This window comes from Vicugna pacos, chromosome 3 (assembly GCF_048564905.1).
Source record: "Vicugna pacos chromosome 3, VicPac4, whole genome shotgun sequence".
In the NCBI taxonomy this organism is placed as follows: Eukaryota; Metazoa; Chordata; class Mammalia; order Artiodactyla; family Camelidae; genus Vicugna; species Vicugna pacos.
Window position 1 is genome coordinate 57,577,586 of NC_132989.1, and position 18,085 is coordinate 57,595,670.

Consider the following 18,085-nt stretch of genomic DNA (forward strand, 5'->3'; position numbering starts at 1 on the left):
CAGGACAATTTTTTATAATTATCTGGAAAATGTTATTTTCCCCTAATTCTTGTTTCTTTTTTTATGTGCATACGATGTTTAAATTTTACAAAAAAATGAAAATAAAGACTAGTATTTTACAAAATGAATAACAATGTTTGGGGGGGTGTGTGTTTGTGTGTGTCTGTGTGTGTGTGTGTTTCTACATAGGATTCAGTCCACCTCCATGTGTGTTGTTTTCTGTACAGAATATATCCACATCCGTCCACAATAAATCCTGGAAGGTCCATTAGTCTCCTTCTGTTTTATTAAAATTTTCATGGTCCTGTCTTCCAAAATCGTTTTTCTTTTCCTCACCAGACACAAGGTCCTTTTTTCTTTCCTTTCCAACGTGTTCACAGATCTGATCCTAAAAAGAGTCTTTTTCTCCTGGTTTGCAGCTCGGGTTGCATTTGTGCAGGGTGGGCTGCTCCTGTCGTCCCGGCCCTCCTCCCCTCTGCCCGGCCTGCCCGGCCGCTGCACCCTGCATCAGCCGCCCGCTGTCCCTGCGGCTTTGGAGTCCAAAGCCCCCGCCGTCCTCTGAGTCTCTAGGGGGGCGGGGGCAGGTGGGAAGCGCCCGAGGTCTAGGAGCACTGGATGGACATGTAAGGCCAGTTGAAGCTGCTCCCAGACAGTAACATATCGCGGATGAGAGTTTCGATGGGGGTTTTACCTACCAAACGCACGAAGAAGAGCTGCTCGATAACCGAGGAGGACACGGTGCGCAGCGAGGGCAGTCGCAGAAGCAGTTTGCCGAAGCGGCTGGGCTGGTTAGGGTACTGGCTCCTCACGTACTCCTCCAGCGCGCACTGAGACTTCTCCTGCAGGCTTTCGATGTGGGCGGCATCCGACAGGCCACAGGCATCTGCCCGAGCAGCCACAGGAAGGAGAGACGAGGGGAGGGGTTACACCGTTAGGTCAGCGAACAGCGAAGTCACAAACAACGAGCCATTAATTTGTTTTTTCTTTTAAGGAGCAGAGGGGAAAAAAAGAGAAATAGAAGAAAAAAGAAAAGAAATCCTCCCGTCCGTGCCTCCCTACTCCTTCCTTACCATTTCTTCTCCCAGGCCCCAATAAAATAAAAGCAAATCAAACCCCACCAAGCCTAGGGGAGATGGAGAGAGGAAGTACACACATGCAGAGGCAGCAACCGCTCTAGTCCCTTTGTTTTTCCTCTTTCACCTTTGGATTAAATAATGTACGATGCTGGAGCCATGTTTGCTATGCGTAGCAACCTGTCCTCCGCCTGCAGGGGAGCATCTTTTCCACTGTGCTCATTAAAGGGAGGACTTCTGCCCCCTTTGCCCCTGGTTTTGGTGTGTTCAGGAGCCCTGAAGAAATATGCAGCCTGGAGGCGGTTCTAAAAGGCTTCTTAGAGTCCCCCTCTGAAACCCAAATGACCCCAACCAGAAACCTCAAGGAGAACCTGGATTGTATAGTGAACAGACATGGGAGGGGGTAAGAAATCATGGGCTGGAGTGCCTGGAATCAGACCAAGCCCAAGCTTTAGCAGTACAGGATTTGTGATCCACTATCTATGCAAGCAAGGACTCTGCAGCACGTCCTAAGTAAGGGTATACACTTCTATCTGTGCCTTAGATCAAGTAATTGAAAATTGGTCACATCTCTGTAAGCTGTATAATAATCAGGAGGAATATGGCTCAGTTACTCCAGGCTGCAGAAAGGAGACGTCTTCATGATCAGACACAAAGCTGGGCTGCAGGCAGCCGTTGCTGCTTGAGAACCGAGAGGTGGGGAGTTGAGGGAGGACTTGGGGAGATAGGCTTCCTGCGGCAAGACCAAGGGAGAAAAAGGCACCTGTACACCATCTCAAAACATCAACCAAGGCTCCTTCTTGTTCTCCTTAAAATATTTCAAGACAGCAGTTTATACTCTATCAACTAACCAGAGGCAAGCAAATGAAAAGGAAGGTGGAATCACAGGAATGAAGTGAAGGCTTCCTCTCCAAGTTCAAACACCCGCGTTGTTTCTTATATTAATAATAAATATTTTTAAAATAGGAAGATCACAGAGGATCCCTTAGCCAGTCAGGAGGTTGACTAGAGATCAAAGGCAGAGTTTGCTAATATATAGATCTGGGAAGAAATTCATGCATGGCAGTGCCCCCAAAAGGGCATTATATAATTGAGAGTGGGCAAGTGTGACTCTAAGAAGACACAGCAAATGATTCAAAATGAAACGTGTGTCTGCTAAGTTTCTGAGCTTTATGTCTCCATATTTCAAGAACTGGGATTTACAAAGCATTCTAATACCTTCATCTATAAGGCTATGGCCTTGAGCAAAAATACAAATAAACCTAGTGATAATTCAGGAACTTCTGAGGCAGGTCTCCTTTGACCCCAGATCCAGACTGGGTTCCTCTCAGATGTATAATTACTCTAGCCAGCCATTTATGTGCATCCACACTCGCTTGACTTGGGAAGTCAGTGAGATTTTATGGCTAGCAGGGTGAAGGCACGAGCACTTTGGGGCCTTGATACTTAGAGAGGGGACTGTGAGGCCTGCCCTTGGCCTTGCATGCTAACCTGGTCTTGCTGAATGACCGCCATACAGACTCATATTTACTTATATCTTACTTTACATGCATTATCTGCCCATAATGCCACAGAATCCCTTTCAGCCTTAGACAGCGCAGTATGAAAGGGACCCATTGCTGCCCCAGCAGATTTTTTTTAAAGGACCCACATGGCATCTCTTCAGGTCTGTAAAATATTTATCTGATATTCACAATTGGGGCTCCCAGAGTGCAAGGTCACTACCTTCTCCCAGCTAGGCTACACCGAAGGAAACAAGCCCAGGGGAGGCATGCCTGGGTCCTGTGCTGGCTGTGTGAGTTCTTCACTCCTTCGGAGGCAGAATGCTTGTAGCTGGGCCCGGCTGCAAGGTGTCACCCGGCCAGCCTGGTGGCCTCCCTCAGGCAGGATCGGGCCTGGCTTCTCATTCTAGATATTCCTTCCTGCTCTGGGTATCTCTGCAACAGGATTCCCCCAACTGTGGACAGACAGTCTGAGCTCCCAGATCCACTGGGTGGTTGTGGTAGCAAAACAAGGTGAGCAGGGTGTGTGATGCAGAACCAAGTTACACTCCGGGAGTTCTATCCCAGATAAGAAAAGGAGGCAGAACGTGCAAAATTCATGTCTCACTTTTTATACAGTAGTGTCAATATGGGAACGCTCAATATTTCTTCTACAGTATATGGAAAAGAAATTATGTAAATAAATAACCACTACTGCTCGGGCCCTCCTGGCCTAGCCTTTGTAGTGCACAGAAAGTATTTCATGTTGTGCATTCAGAAGAGTTCAGTGTTCAGGAAATATAGATGTAATCAGCTGCCATAACTGGAAATCAAAGTTATTATTGTGCTGAAAATGGATTTATTGTATTTATGTTAACTAGATGGCTTCTTTCAGGGAAAAGTCTCATTTATTTGAGGGAATATTTAGGTGTATGAATTAATGAATTTTTTTTTTAAAAAAAGTAAGTTCAGGTCATGACCTAGTCGTTGGATGCTGTCCAGAATATTAAGGATTAAACATACCATCCGGAGGCCAAATGTGAAAACCACCACAGGGAACCCCCGTGCCAGCTTCAAATACTTAGCCGGAGCAAACTTCGTTGGACAATATGTCTAAAACTGTCTTTTCCATCATTCAAAGTTCACTTAAAAGTTGGATGATTTTGAGAAGGCTTCCCATGAATTCCCTTCTGGCTAGCAATCAAAACAAGTTTAGTCAAAAGTGGAAATGTGTTGTATGGAAGAGGGGGGTGAATTACTACTGACAGCTCTATTTCCATTTTCAGATATTCTGCTTGCAATTTTCGAACAAAATAATGTTATTGTTCACTTCTCGGCCTCCCTTGCACCTTGAAGACTTGGTTCAAGAAACTTCTTTGGGGAAACTTTTTTTTAAAGGAACACTTTTCCCAGGGACGGTTTAGGGTGGGAAGTTGAAAGAAAAGCATGAATAATTCCACAACCTTCCCCGCAGCCTGCACAGTCCTTGCCTCTCTCTGGGAAAGGGCATGAGATCAGAAAAGTCAAGGGGATTCAAAGAACCTTAGGGGGGGACAAGGAAAAGGAAGGTGAGACTTTTCTTGAGAAGACCTCTGTCCAGCTCCAAGTCACATTTCTACTTCAAGACACCTCACTAGATGAGATTTTAAAACTCCAGCTTCCCTGACACTGGCTTGCTTCCTGATTAATTTGGCTAAAGAGCCCGGTAGTGGAGAGCCAGCCAGGCCCCAGGCCTGCCAGAGCTAAACCAACCCGGTCGCTGCTTCCCAGGCTCTTTGTCACTTTTGAAAAACACGTTTCCATCAAGAAGACTTATTAAGATAAAATGCATTCAAACACCGAGGAGGCTATTCAATAAATCTTCCATTTGTTTTAAGTTCGCACTTTATCCTCTTGCAAAGAATAACTCCCTCTCCCACTAGCAGACCTGCATTTGCACTGAAAGTAAAAGGGGGGCAGTCCAAGTCCATGGCTCAGGCCACCCTGCATACAAATGAGATGCTCTTGTCTAAATAAATTATCTGCTGTTCAGATCGATATTAATACTACATTTGCTACATTACAATATTGTGCAAATTTAAGAGTCATTTTAATACAATGTAAATACGATTCTTCACGCATGAAAGCCAAGAAATATTGATAGATTATACCACTGCTTACTGTTCAACAAGGCCTTGGGAAAGGAGTTTTGCCATCTCTGCTCAAGAATGGTTTTAATTTGGCCTTTGGAGGTCCTGGCTCTAGGATAGATTTATTAAGATGGTTTATTTGTTCTCTGAATGGAGGAATTAAAAACAATAGCGCCAATAATGGTGGTAAAACTGCAACTATCCCTACTCACAGTGGGCAAGGCCTGAGACCCAGTTTGAGCAGCTCTGTTCCCCACCAGCGTCCTTTCTGGCTTTGTTTATATTGCCCCCCATTACCTGCTGTCCTGGGTGTTTATATGTTTCCCTCTTGCAGGTTACAATAATAAAAGGCGGGCAGTGTTCTCAGAGGCTCAGACCAGAGCCTTCAAAGGCAACGTTAATGCACTTTCCTGGAAGTTAATTTGAACCATCTATCATAAGAGAAATTGTTAACATGCATGTTACCACTGCCCACATTTAATTTGATATTTTTAAGGCACTCTGTTAAATTTCCAGTGTTCGTGCGTTTTGCATGCCTATGAGATTTATCCCAGGGGTAGGAATCCTTCCATACTTGCGGGTTCTACAGGATTGCTTTTGTTTTTTATCTTTCTTGTTTAGGTCGAATCCGCTTTTTACGACCCTCAATAACCTCAGCAACTGCAAACATGAATGGTTTCCGATAAGGGAAAATCAGGCAGCAATAAAGCGGGATTATTTATGATTTATTTGCACGTATTCTTCTCCCACCTCTCTCTGTTTGTCTCACTGTGTTGGGAAACTCAGCCGGGGAGCGTGCCACACAGAGGAGAAAGCCACATTCCCACGTTCTCTTCCTTCCTTCTCCTCCCCCAGAAACGCTAAGCTCTGGCACACACGCGCACGCACATCACACACACAAGCACACCGCACACACACGCAGCCAGACGGATCCACGGCACCGCCACCCCGCCCCCCACCAGACACGCACCGGCCCCCGCTGCGGCCGGGCGCGGGGGTCCAGGACGCTGGGTCGGGCCACCTCGCCGTCCCCATCCGCGCCGCCTCAGCTCCCGCACCGCCACGCTCCCAAGATGGCAGCGGCGCCACCGGTCGCTTCCCCGCGCCGGGGCCGCCGGGGCCGGCCAGGCCCAAGGTCGTGCGAGGGCCCGGCCGCGCCGGGCGCGGCGGCGCCGCGCAGGAGGCCGGGCCCGGGCGGCGCGGGGCCTGCGGTCGCTCCCGGCGCGGCCTGCCCTCCCAGCGGCCGCAGCCTCACCTGACGTGAACAGCACGATGGCTTTGAGGCAGCTGTACTCGGCCGAGTCGACGTGCAGCGCCTTGAGCTTCTCCACCTGCTCCTGGAAGATGCGGATGTGGTCCATGAAGGCCACGACGCGGTCGGCGGACATGGGCGAGGCGTGCAGGCCGGCGGCGGCCAGCAGCGGCGCCACGTGCAGCGGCATGGAGCACTGGGCTGCGTTGAGCACGAACAGCTCGCTCCAGGTCAGGCGTAGCAGGGACACCTGGTCGGTGATCTGCAGATCCGGGAAGAAGGGGATGTTGCGGGCCCACTCGACGGCGCTGAAGAGCAGGCGCGCGGCCAGCTCGCAGATGTTCTCGATGCCCATGATGTTGTTGGGCTGCATGCATTGGCTGCCGTAGCGCGACGTGGGGTAGGGCTCCGCGCGCAGCAGCAGCGAGATGTAGCCGGACAGGTAGCAGTGGCCGTTGAGGGGGTCCCCGTTGGTGAGTGCGTACTGGCCTGGATTGGGTTGAGTTGGAGGCATTCTTCCTCGCTGAACCGCTGACAAAAAGAAAGAGAGAAAAGAGGCAATGTGCATCCAGGGGGCTTGCGAACATCGCCGTGCCGAAGCGCACCCGACACAATGCAGAGCCTCTTCCCGAAGCCAAGGGCTCCCGGCGCGTCTTCTTTCGCTCTCGCTCTCACTCACGGCCCACACCGGGAGGAAATCTGGGGCGAAGCCCTCCAGCTCCGCGGCTCGGAATGCCCAGCCATCTCCTGCGCCCCTGGCCTTCCCAGCCCTACCAGAACTAGGCCTGACTTCAAGGCCCCCAGCCCGGCATGGCCAAGAAAGTGCTACCCACACCTCCACCACCACGGAATAACACACAGATTAATGAGATCCCACTCACCCCTCCAGAAAGAACCAAATCAGGGTAAAACAAAAACAAAAACAGGCGAAACCAGAGAAGGGTTGTGGTTCTAGGCAAACGCCTAGCTGCCTCTTCATTTGCAAGCAAGGAGGTTTTGCCCAAAACGTTTCCATAGTCTCTAAAAATGCTATAGAATTATCCTTAAAATAGATACAAGTTACATACCCTACTAACCACTTACAACTTTTGAATAGAAAACAAGTATCCAGCACCCCTCCCCTACCCACTCCTCCCCATCGCCCCACACACAAAGTTCTCACTGTTAAAAGCAACAGAAAATTGAAAAATTTCAAGAAAAAGTTCAACTTACAGTAGCCAAACATTATTGAAAAAAGTGGGAAATATAATTAATGTCTGTCCTGCGCGGTGCCACTGCAACCTGCAGCCAGCTTTTGCCCAGTGAATGCACGAGCTTGCAACTGCAAAAACACTGGATTCATTAACCATCTGAATGCAAAACGTAAGCATGCTTTGAGTTCTTAAAGCTGACCAAAGTTTTTTTTTTAATGTGTATGTTTTACTTCAACAATGCCAGCGTTTTAAATTGCCATGTAAACAAAGACAACTTTAGGAAAAGTTAGGGCTACTAAACTCTCCCCCCCAACAAATTAATATAGATATGTCCATGTACACGTAGTTATCTTACTTCAGGTTGTACACTATTTCCTTAAGTTTACGTTGATTCTAATTTTAATGCATGCCCCAATGAAATTTAAGTTCTTGAAACATAACAGCTAGAATACTTTTTTCTAATTATAGTTTGAACTTGTCAGTTATTTTTCAATTAAATGAGAGTACAATTCAAAGTTTTTTTTTTTCAGATGCCTACAAAATCTCCCTGGAGCTAGAAATGAAGTCGTCATATTTGTCTCCTCCTTGAGATCTGAAGGAATTCAATTTCTTTTCTTGTGGCATATAAAATATAATTTTAAAGTCAATTACAAGAAGGAGTAATCTGCATTCTGCAAAATTGACTGGTTCACTAATTTGACTATAAGACATTTTTAATGATTGTCAGGAGATAAACTTTAACTGTAAATGGCTAAATATATTTATAAGAAAAGTACTGCATCTCTTGCCACATGAACATGAAGCATATCTAAATACAACATCAAAAGTTGTGTTAAGAGAAACCAAACCCATACAACACAGGGATTAAATGATGTGGAAGCTCCTGCCAGCTGCAGCCTATGCATTATAGCCAAATCAGAAGGATCGGTAAATGCCGTTGTAAATTGTAATTTGTATGCAGTATTTAAGCAGAGGGTGGAGTTTGATGAAGAAATAAAACGAGTATCATGCTTTAAAAAAAATGACACAACTATGAAAGCACGGTTCAGTCACAAACTTTCCTTTCAAAGTAGAGGGGTGAAAACAAGGCCACAGCTCTGGAGGAGGCGGCCCCAGCTCGGTGAAGAGGAGAGGGAACCAGTGAACAAGCCAGAAGCCCCCCCTTCCCCCCTAATTAGACCTACAAGTGCAATAAATCTCACTCCTCTTTTTCCAAGCTAAGCTTCCAAAAGGATGATGCAGTAATGAATCTATGGTTCAGAGTACTCTAGTTTCCAGCCCTCCCCCATTTTAAATAAAGGGCATGAAGAAGTGGAGGGGAAAGTGGAATGAAAAAACACAGAAACAGTTTTCTGGGGGAAATAAGCACCGCTCCCCAAGTTCATGCCAGCACAGCCCCCAAGCATCCTCACGCACACGCGGGAAAGGGACACACACACCGAGCACAGAGAAAGGGGATTTTAAGCCACAGCTCACGATCCCAGGGACACAATCCTGAGCAGGCAGCGGGCGGGGTGGAGGAGCCGGGGAGAGGAGCGCAGGCCGGGAGGGGGAGGCAGCGGCAGCGAGCTGGGGAGTGGGGGGGGGGAGACGCTGGGGGAGGAAGGCAGCGGGGACAGGGGAAGCTGGGACGGACCGGGACCGCAGGAGCCCCAGCCCCATACAGCAGCCACCCCCGCGAGAGAGAAAGAAAGAGGGCCGGGGAGGCGGGCAAAGCTCAGGGAGAGAAGCAGAGAAGAAATATTCACCTTCCCGCCTCATGCCCACTTTGAGGCACTTCTTGAGGCGGCAGTATTGGCACTGGTTGCGGTGGTGCTGGTCGATGGGACAGTTCCTGTTGGCACGGCATGTGTAAGTTAAGTTCCTGCGGACGCTTCTCTTGAAGAAACTTTTGCAGCCCTCGCAGGTGAATTGGCCGTAGTGCTTGCCGCTCGACTTGTCCCCGCACACCACGCACTCGATGTGCTGCTGGCTCTGGCCCGAGCCGGGCGGGCCCTGGCCCTTGTCCCCTGCCGTGCCGGGGGTGGCGGGCGCTCCGGGCTGGCCCGGGGTCTGCGGCGTGTGCGGCGCGCCCGAGCCCGCCTGCTGCTGCTGCTCGCCGGCGCCGCCGCCGCCGCGGGCCGCCTGCGCTGCGGGGTTGGGGCCGCCGGGGTTGCCCCCGGCCACGTCGTCCTGCGGATCTCGCCAGCTGCTAACTACCATTGCCATATCTTTGGGCCCGGGGAGCGCTGGGGGGAGCCGAGCTGCTCGCCGAGGGCCGCGGGGCGCGCGGGCGCGCCGGGAGGGGAAGGGGAAGGGGAAGGGGGGAGGGGGAGGGGGCGGGGGGGCCCACCCGGCGCCCCGGGGTCGCGGGAGCCGAGCCCGAGCCGGGCACCGGCCGCTGCCTCCGCCGCCGCCGCCGCTGCCGCCGCTACTGCCTCGGCCGCCCCGCTGCTGCTGCGCGCCCGCCCGCCCTGCTGGCGTTTTGTTGTGGTTCCTGCTGTTTTCTTTCTCTCTTTTTGCAGCCCCCCCAGGCTCTCAGGCTCCCCCCCCAACACCCCTGCTCCCCTCGCCCGCTCCCCCCGCTCTCCGATCCTGGGGGGGCCACGCTCTCCTTCCCCCCCCTCCCCACCCCCCCCCAGCGAGCAAGCTCCCTTCTCTCGCTTTTTTCTTCTTCCCCAAGTTGCAAAATCAGAAATGGCACAGGCGGCAGCCGGGAGCGGCGCGGGGCGCAGCGCCGGGGGCGGCGGGCATGGGCCACGGCGCGCGCACACACTCACCCTCCGCCTCGCCCGCACCCCCGCGCACACACACACTCGCACACACACTCGCTCACCCGCGCCGGGCGCCCGCCCGCCAGCCGGCCGCTCGGGCTACGCGCTGCGCGCCGGCAGAGCAGACATAGAGGAAACCGGCGAGGGCGGCGGCGGCCGCGGTGGCGGCGGCGGAGGAGGTCGCGGCTGCAGGCGCCTCTGGAGCCGCCGCCTCAGCTGCAGCGGCGAGTGCCGCTGGAGAAGCCGGGGCCCGGGCCGGAGTCCGAGCTGGAGTCGGAGCCGCAGCCGGAGCCCGAGGCCGGGTCGGGGCCGCCCGCGCCGCCGCCGCTGTCCCGGCTGGAGCCCTCGCTGGGCTCGGGATTGAGGGGAGCGCGGCGAGCCGAGCAGGGCGCAGGGCGCAGGGCGAGGCTGCCGGCTGCGATCAGGGAGCGCTGGTGTCGGGGGGCCAGGTCCAGGGCCGGACGCAGCCAGCCATTCAGGAAGGCAGCGCTGGAGAGCGGGAGGCAGCCAGCGAGGAGGATCACACACTTTGCTCTTTTTGTTGTGCCGGTGGCGCCGGGCTCTCGCTGCCTTCTTCTTTCGGGAGGTGTCGGAGGGGGAGAAAAATACAAGATAATTCACGCCGGCGACGAATTCACAGCGAAACAGAAAAAATAAAAATCAGAAGAAAAAGAATTGCAAAATAAAAAAAGCGACAGAGACATCCAAAGTAGGTCGAATAAATAATCCTCTTCTTTTCCTCTTTCTTGCTCCTTCTTCTGCTTCTTCTGCTATAACACACAGAGCTAGTTAAAAAAACCCTGGAGATCGCCCAAAAATGTTCTTTTTTTAGTATTTTAAATAAGTGCTCTTCAGCCGGGAACCAACACCCTCCCTCCAAAAAAATCGTATATGTATAAAATAACGATAAGAAGAATACGAAGGGGGTGCCTCCTCCTCCTTTTTTTTTTTTTAAGTTTAGCCCTCACTCTTTTTCAGGAATGGAGTGAAAGAGACAAGGAAGAAGGAGAAAAAGGATAGAAAGAAGAATACGAGGGAAACAACTAGTAGTATATGTAAGAAAAGAGGAGGAGAGAGGGCGAGAGAAGAGAGAAAGAGAGATTGAGAGAGAGAGAGAGAGGCGGAGGAGAGAGACAGAGAGAGAGAGAGAGAGAGAGGGAGAGGGAGAGAGAGAGAGAGAGAGAGACCCCAAAATTGAATGCGTTTAAACGGGAGGACTCGCAGAGCAGTGTTTCCGAAAGGGGGATCTGCGCGAATGTCTGTATATAGTGAACTTTGACACTACTATTGAAACTGACACGTTTCTATGGAGATCGCTGCCTTATATGGAGCTCGTGTCAAGGAGCCAAGAGAAGGGCTGCTGGCAACTGATAATCAAAGGCGACTGACTGGTCAGAGCCCTGAATCGGGGGGGAGAGAAAATGGGAGGCTAAGGTTAGCCAAGCCTCCCGCACGCCATTGGTTGGAGAGCCCCTCCCCCTCCTCTTTTTCTTTCTTTCTTTTTTTCCCCCTCCCTCTTAGCTACCTACTGACGGGGATGGCGAGGGGAGGAGGAAAGAAAGTGAGGGAGGGGGGTGTGCTTCTGACAAGCGCAATTTACATTGAGATCGCCCTGCGCTGCTATTTACTCTGAGACCTGATTAGTATGGGTCGTCTGTGGTCACACACACACACACACACACACGCACACACGCACGCCAGAGGGGGAAGGGATGGCGAGGGGAAGAATGCTTTGCAATAGGTAAAAAGAGAATTAGAAGGAAATTATTTTGATTTCTTCTGAAAAGTTTGTAAAATTAGGTTCTATGAGCGTGAAGAGTGTCATTGAAAATGTTAGGAACATTTTAAATGGGAATTAAACTCTTACCATTGTAATGATTCGTGAAATATACGGGGTTTGGATTGTTTTCCTCTTTCATATATAAGTGGATTCTGCTCCCTTTATATTCATTTAAGAAACAAAGTAGGGGACTCCGTATTTTTTGGTCCAAAGTATATTTTGGTTTTAAAATTACAGCTTTAATTACAACAAAACGCACTCCTGGAATTTGCAGCTCTTGCCACCAAATCAATCCGAATCAACGGTTTCTCTTCATCCCAAAGATGATCTTAAAAATAAAGTTTTCAATCAATCTGATTTTTCCTTCTTTCTTCCTTTCCCCTTACTTTGGTATCTTCAGGCTGTTCCAAACTAAACAACGCTTCAACAATTACTAATAAAACAGTAGTAAGTGCTGCTTATATTTTTTGGGGGAGGGGGGTTAGTGCAGTCAAATCTCAGTCCCACAAAAAGAGGAAAGGGGGGTGCGAGAGGGAAATAAGATGGGAGATGGGGGAGGGGAGGAGGGAGAAGGAAGGAAGGCAGGAGAGGGGAGAGAGGAGAGAAGGGGGAGGGGGAAAGGGGGAGGAGGGGGAGGGGGTAGAGAGAAAGAAAGGAGGGAGAGAGACAGAGAGAGGAAGAGAGAGAGAGGAAGAGAGAGAGAGGAAGAGAGAGAGAGGAAGAGAGAGAGAGAGAGAGAGAGGAAAAGAGAGAGGGAAAGGGCGAGCGAGCCAGATACCCCAAGGCGATTGGTCGCCTGAGGAGGGGAGGGCGGGAGGAGCGGGTCCCGCCGCGAGGCCTGCAGGAATAGCTGGCTCCGGCTGCCACCTAGCGGACGGGAGCCGCGCCCGGGAGGCGCACAGTCGGGTCCCTCCTCCCCTCCCGGCAGGCTGCCTGTGCCTTTTCTCCAAATGAAGACAGCACTTTGAAAATTCTTTCAATGGATTTTTTTTTCCTTGAAAGATCGTACTGGGGGAAAATGATACTTCTATTAGTTACATATTCTCCAATCGCACACTCGCACCCCCCTCGTTTTGAGATCGCTCCCCTAGGCAGGCTCAGGCAGGCGTGGAGCGGCGCGGAGTGACAAAGCCGCCGCTGCCGCCGCCGGGGGTGGGAGCTGCGCCGGCCCGCCCGCCCCTCGACTCGGGAGAGCGTAAAAGTTTGTCTCAGCTCCAGCATCCCAAGCCTCAACACGCCCTCAGGTAAATGTGGGAGTAAATGGCCACGCTATATTGACAGAGGTAGGGTTTTGTTTTATTTAAATACTCGTTCTCACTTTAAATTTCACCAGGGAGGGGTTTGGGAAGCGCTGCGTGTTTGGGGTGCGTTTTGTGCTTCCCGGGTTCTCTAGCCCACAAGTCAGGAGGCGACCGCTTAGTGACGAGAGACGGTTTTAAAGAGCAGAATAAAGGCTTTTCCGTGTCTGCCCCACAGCCCCTCCAGCTCGAATAATGAAGAGACAGTACACTCTGCAAGCGGCGGCCCATTGTACGCAGCTGATGGAGAGGAGGCGAGGGGGGCCGGCAACGGCTCCTTGCTCTCTCCCCTCTCCCCAAATAAACGCTCTCAGTTAAAAGGTGAAATGAACACGATTAAAAGACGGACGAAAGAAAGAAAGAAAGAAAAGAAAGAAAGAAAAAGAAAAATTGATTAAAAGAACGGGCTTTCTATTTATAAATTCTAAATTTTACTCCCCAATATAGTACAGAGGCAGGCAGTGGAGGGCAGAGGAAGCAGGCAGAGAGAGGGAGACAGGGAGAAGGGAAGAGAACGTGGAGAGAGAGCCAGTGGAAGAGGAAGCGAGAGCGAGCGCCAGGGAACCGGAGGCCTCCTGGACACCCGGCCCGCGGGCCCAGACGCCCTCGGACCCTGGACCGGGAGTCGTGGGCACCAGATGCGAGACTCGACTAAATCCTGCCCCACCAGGCAAGTACCGCAATGATTATCGTTTCTTTTGAACTCGGGGTTGATAACGCGGACAGGCCGGGAGGCAGCCTTTGCTCGCATGGCCTCTGCAGGCTGCGGCCGCAGTCCAGTCAGCCGGTTCAGGATGAAAACAACTTTCTGCTGGGCCTGCTCCAGAGACCCTCACCAGCCTCTGTCCCGCGGCAGCGCGGAGGCCAGGATCGCGGCCGCGGCGCCGCCCTGGAGCTGAGGATCCTACCAGTCAAAAGTCAGTCAAATTCAAAACAGGTCTCCCGCACTCGCATTCTCTACCCCCACCCCCCACCAGCGGGAAACCGCTGCGGGGCTTCCAGCCTGGGGGCGGAAGATCCGGGGCGGCGGATCCACAGGTTTGGCACCCGCGCCGCCGCCTCCACTGGTGCCGAACCGGAGCCGTGGTGAAGCCGGCTGCGGAGTCCGCCAGGCTGGCCCTGTTGCGCGGGCCCCGCCTGGCTGCAGCCAGGCCCTGGCGAGCTCGGGTTCCTGCCGCCCACCTGCGGATGCCGTTTGTAACGGGATCCCCTAACGTAACGCGATCGATGGCTGCCTGTTTGATGTGGGCGATAGTGTCAGCGGATTAAAAAGGACACCAAACCGCTCTCCCCAGCGGAGAACACGCGGCGGCGGCGGCGGCGGCAGCTAGGCGAGAGAGCACCAGCCCCGCAGCCCTGCCAGACTCCTCGCGCCGCAGCCAGAGGGCTGGGGGCGGGAGGGGTCACTTCCCAGGGGTGAGGGCCGAGCGGGTGTGTAAGAAGGGAAGAGCTTCAATTAAAGCCAAAGAGAGCGCTCTCCTCGGCGCTGGGCAGGGGCGCGCGTTTGCGTCAGAGGGCGCGCGGGGCGGGCGCGGGGGGCGGGGGAGCCGACGCCCGGGGCCGCGCCCGGGGGCTGGGTGGGCGCGGGAAGGAGCCAGCCAAGCAGTGCTGGCCTCGGTTCGGCCTTGCAGACTAGGGGCAAGGCGTGGCAGAGGGCGAGCTAAGACTTCACCAGAGTGGCAGCGCCCACTCACCCTCACGTGGGCTCTTCATGCCAGCCCCCACCTTCAGCTTCCAAACTTGGAAGAGGCCCCTGGGATCGGGAGTGACCCTGGGGATGGGAAGAAGCGGAGCCCCTGAGAGGTCTCAGGCAAAGCCGCCCGCGTCTCCGGAAGGGAAGGAGGGGGTACAGCCCCTGGCCTCAGTCCCGGAAGTGGGGGGGGGGGGCTCTGGGTGGCGGTGCCCGGAGCAGTGGAAACCCTTCGCTTTGCGAAGCAGGAGAACAGAGCGCGTTCCTGCAGCGCATATGCTCAACTTTCTGTCGTGAGAGGAAACAGAAAGAAACCAAGGCTTTTCGGGGAGAGGCGCTGTCCCCTTCTTGGACTTGGCTAGCCCAAGAGGCACTCTGGGCTCAGTTTCTCTTCGGGACCTTCTTTCTGTTCCCCGACCGCTTTTGCTCATCCGCAGAGTGCCTCCACTTGTGCTCACAGCTCCACCCCCGGCAAAATGGCTTCCGTGGAGGGACCCAGGGGTCAGCTCAGGTCCTGGGGGAGCTGTGGCTTTCTCTCTACGAGGCTGTCGTTTGTTACTGGTTCAACTTGGCACACTGGTCCTGAGGCCTGGTGTGCCCCACCCCCAACCAGGAGATAGTATCTATTGTTGGGGAGGGCACCTAATAGAAAAGTGATCATATTTTGCGGTACTAAAACTGAAATTTCACACATGCGTCCAGGCACGATCAGCTGCAGAAGCAGAAAAACAGTTGGAATTCCCATCTTTCTTTCATTCATCCTCTCTTCTCCAGATCTCTCTCCGTCCCTTCTGGCCCAAGCCCTTGTTTTCTGGGACTTGTAACTGAATCTCAGTGCGTAGACTTGGCTCTTGGACCCAGATCCACTGTGGCCCTCGCTTCAGCACCCTACTTGAGACTGTGGGCATGGTAGCCATATATACGGCCCTCTCCAAGGTTTCTCTCTCTTGGTTAGGTCAATGTAGAGACAAGAAAAGCCTCGCCAGGGCCTGGACTCCGACTCACTTCTCAAGACTTTGTCTGCCCTCCTGGTCCCCATAGGCCAGTTTAGTGCATGCACAGTCTCCACCGTGGGTTTCCCAAAAGACTAGAGAAGGTACCCCTCCACTTGGGGAAGAGGAATCAGTCTGTAAGCTTACAATACCCCTTGTGGTTTGCTAGCATCATGGCTCAGCCTTAATCACTTTTTAAAAGCCTTCCACACAACACTTGTTCTTTCCTAGCTGGACAGCCAATAAACAGTTGTGACCTGGTGGGAGAAGGAGAGAAGCAGAGATCTGTGGCTGCACATGCAGTATGACTTGCATTCCAGGTACCAGAGTCCATTTCCAGGCAGACTTTCTAGTTAACACCCCCTCCTCACTATCTTTCTTTCTACTAAGGCTGGAATCATTCTTCACTAATCCTATGACCTCTTTAATATTGGCAATTTGCTGTCTCCAAACTCACCAGAACATTTATTTTGGTTTTTTGGTAAATCACAGTGAAAAAAAGGTGGCTTTGTAAAAATGTTTTCTAAATTTGGCTCAAGAGCCATGAGATCCTACAAATGACCAGATATGTGCAGAAAATTCTCTCCTATACCACTTTCTTACCCCCTAAATTGTTAAAAAAATAAAGTATTATTCTGTTTAGAGAGACCACAGAACTAACCCTGTTTTATCAAGCCCATCTGGAGAGATGAACATGCCTTCAGTTGTTAGGAGAAAGGTCAGTTCTTCTGATCTTATTGCAGACCTTTCCCAAAGAGCTTATTTTAAAGGTGCCGAATCAATTAGTCTCCCTTGGTATGAGATTAAGGCTGTGAAAAATGAAGTTGAAGAAGATGTATTTAAAATGGTCTTGCACAGATCTTTTGAAGAAAAGGGTGGAGGGCGGCACAGAAATGCCTGCATAATGTTTTGTGATTATTAAAAACAAGACCCCAAACAAACAAACAAACAAACAAAAGCCTTGCCTATGTCAGAAACCACCCCTTTTTGCAAGGCTGAACTCAGTCTGAATTGTGGCTGCCCAGCTGTAAAAAGTACTGTCTTTGTCAACATGAAGACAAGAGTGGAAAGGCCAAGCTGGGGGCTTCTGCTGGGCTGCCCGCCCTCAGCCTGCCCATGCAGTGGGAATTTGGGTCCAACAGGCTCTCGCACTCACTATCACTTTGCTGTAGCCTTAGCTTTTCTTCTTTGTCACCTTGGGGGTCGAAATGTCCAGAGATAAGTGCTTTACCGTAGAAAGCAGTTTAGTTTTCTATCACAGACTGGCCAGTTAAAGCAGGTGTTTTGGAAAAAGAGAGGTAAGGGAAACACTTGCCCTTTCTGCTGGGGCCCTAGTTAGAGGGCCCAGGAGTCGCTGTGGGGAGAGGAGAGCAAGTGTTGACGTTTGGATGCAAATCAAGCCTTTTAAGGGAAGAAGAATGACAATCATTCTCAGCACACACGTGAAGCCCGGGTCAAATATTTACTTTTCGGAAAAATCAAGCCTTAGCTATCAAAATGCATTTATGCAAAAAGAAAAAACTGAAGACTTTTGCATTACAAAATGTCGTTCTTTATTTTAAATGTTTAATTTGAGTGAAGAATAACTGGCTCTTCTTCCGGAGGAAAATGAGTTGAGTTTGGATGAAAAATGGAAGTTTTGAAATGAGTTTGAAGCTTGTTAAAGTACCTTGACAATACCACCAACTACAGTATATAATAATTTCCCTTAATAGTTACCTGTCAGAGCACCTATTTCTTTTACTACCGCATTAGCCCATTAGAAGTGGATGTGAGTTGGGCATTCACTGATTAAAAAACTGTTCCAATATACTTAAGTCTTCAAAGCCACTTTCTTCACTGCCTATAGAGTAAACTGAACTAGTGGAAAAGTATTGGCTGATGAAGTCAGCAGATCTGTTGGTAACTATGGTCATGCTACAATCCTATTTTACCTATCAGAAGTTTGATGTAAGTAATAAACCAAACATTTTCTTCTAAACTATCAGTGTAAAAATATGATTTTTACAGTGTCTTCCATCAGCAGGGGAGAGGGAGACAAGGCAAAGTTTAAGTGAAAAAGAATGAACATAGTACACCACTGATACAAACCACATGGAGCAGTAAATAATTATGCTCTCTGATGTACTATGTATATTTTATTTACCCACTTCAGAGTTGGACAATAAACCTCACCCATCTATGGGAAGAGTTAATAAAGTATTCCAAGTGCATGATCTAACAAAACTCAGCAATAGTTCTATGTTTTATTGTTAACCCTTTGCATGAAATCTTCTGAAGCTGAAAAGAAAAAGGAAAGGGCTTTTGTGTTAGTTGATCCTTGGCTATTCTAGGGCTCAGGTTGGTGTGAAAGGGATGAGGAGGTCACTTGAAATCTCCTTTTATCTACTCTTATTTTCTCTCTGGATCAGCAACTTTGAATAGACATCATCTAATCGCTCTTA

At 50.9% G+C, this 18,085-nt stretch overlaps 2 protein-coding genes and 1 long non-coding RNA gene across 3 annotated transcripts in view; 2 read left to right on the forward strand and 1 right to left on the reverse strand.

Annotated features, from left to right (window-relative positions):
* Positions 1-357: 357 nt before the first annotated feature.
* Positions 358-9,767, reverse strand: NR2F1 (nuclear receptor subfamily 2 group F member 1). The gene is made up of 3 exons (XM_072958397.1): positions 8,877-9,767; positions 5,939-6,466; positions 358-883 (listed from the first exon to the last, which is right to left on the reverse strand). Exons 1-3 carry the CDS (start codon positions 9,334-9,336, stop codon positions 603-605), a joined length of 1,269 nt encoding a protein of 422 aa, XP_072814498.1. The 5' UTR covers positions 9,337-9,767; the 3' UTR covers positions 358-602.
* Positions 6,375-8,349, forward strand: LOC140695628 (uncharacterized). The gene is made up of 2 exons (XR_012071326.1): positions 6,375-7,297; positions 7,659-8,349. It is a non-coding gene; the product is annotated as an uncharacterized lncRNA (long non-coding RNA).
* Positions 9,768-11,187: 1,420 nt separating the features above from the next.
* The window catches only part of LOC102545999 (uncharacterized), a 122,014-nt gene continuing 115,116 nt past the window's right edge, over positions 11,188-18,085 (forward strand). Inside the window, 5 exon segments of the mRNA XM_072958931.1 lie at positions 11,188-11,272; positions 12,740-12,905; positions 13,138-13,329; positions 13,365-13,404; positions 13,407-13,629. Coding sequence (XP_072815032.1) covers positions 11,188-11,272; positions 12,740-12,905; positions 13,138-13,329; positions 13,365-13,404; positions 13,407-13,629 — 706 coding nt within the window.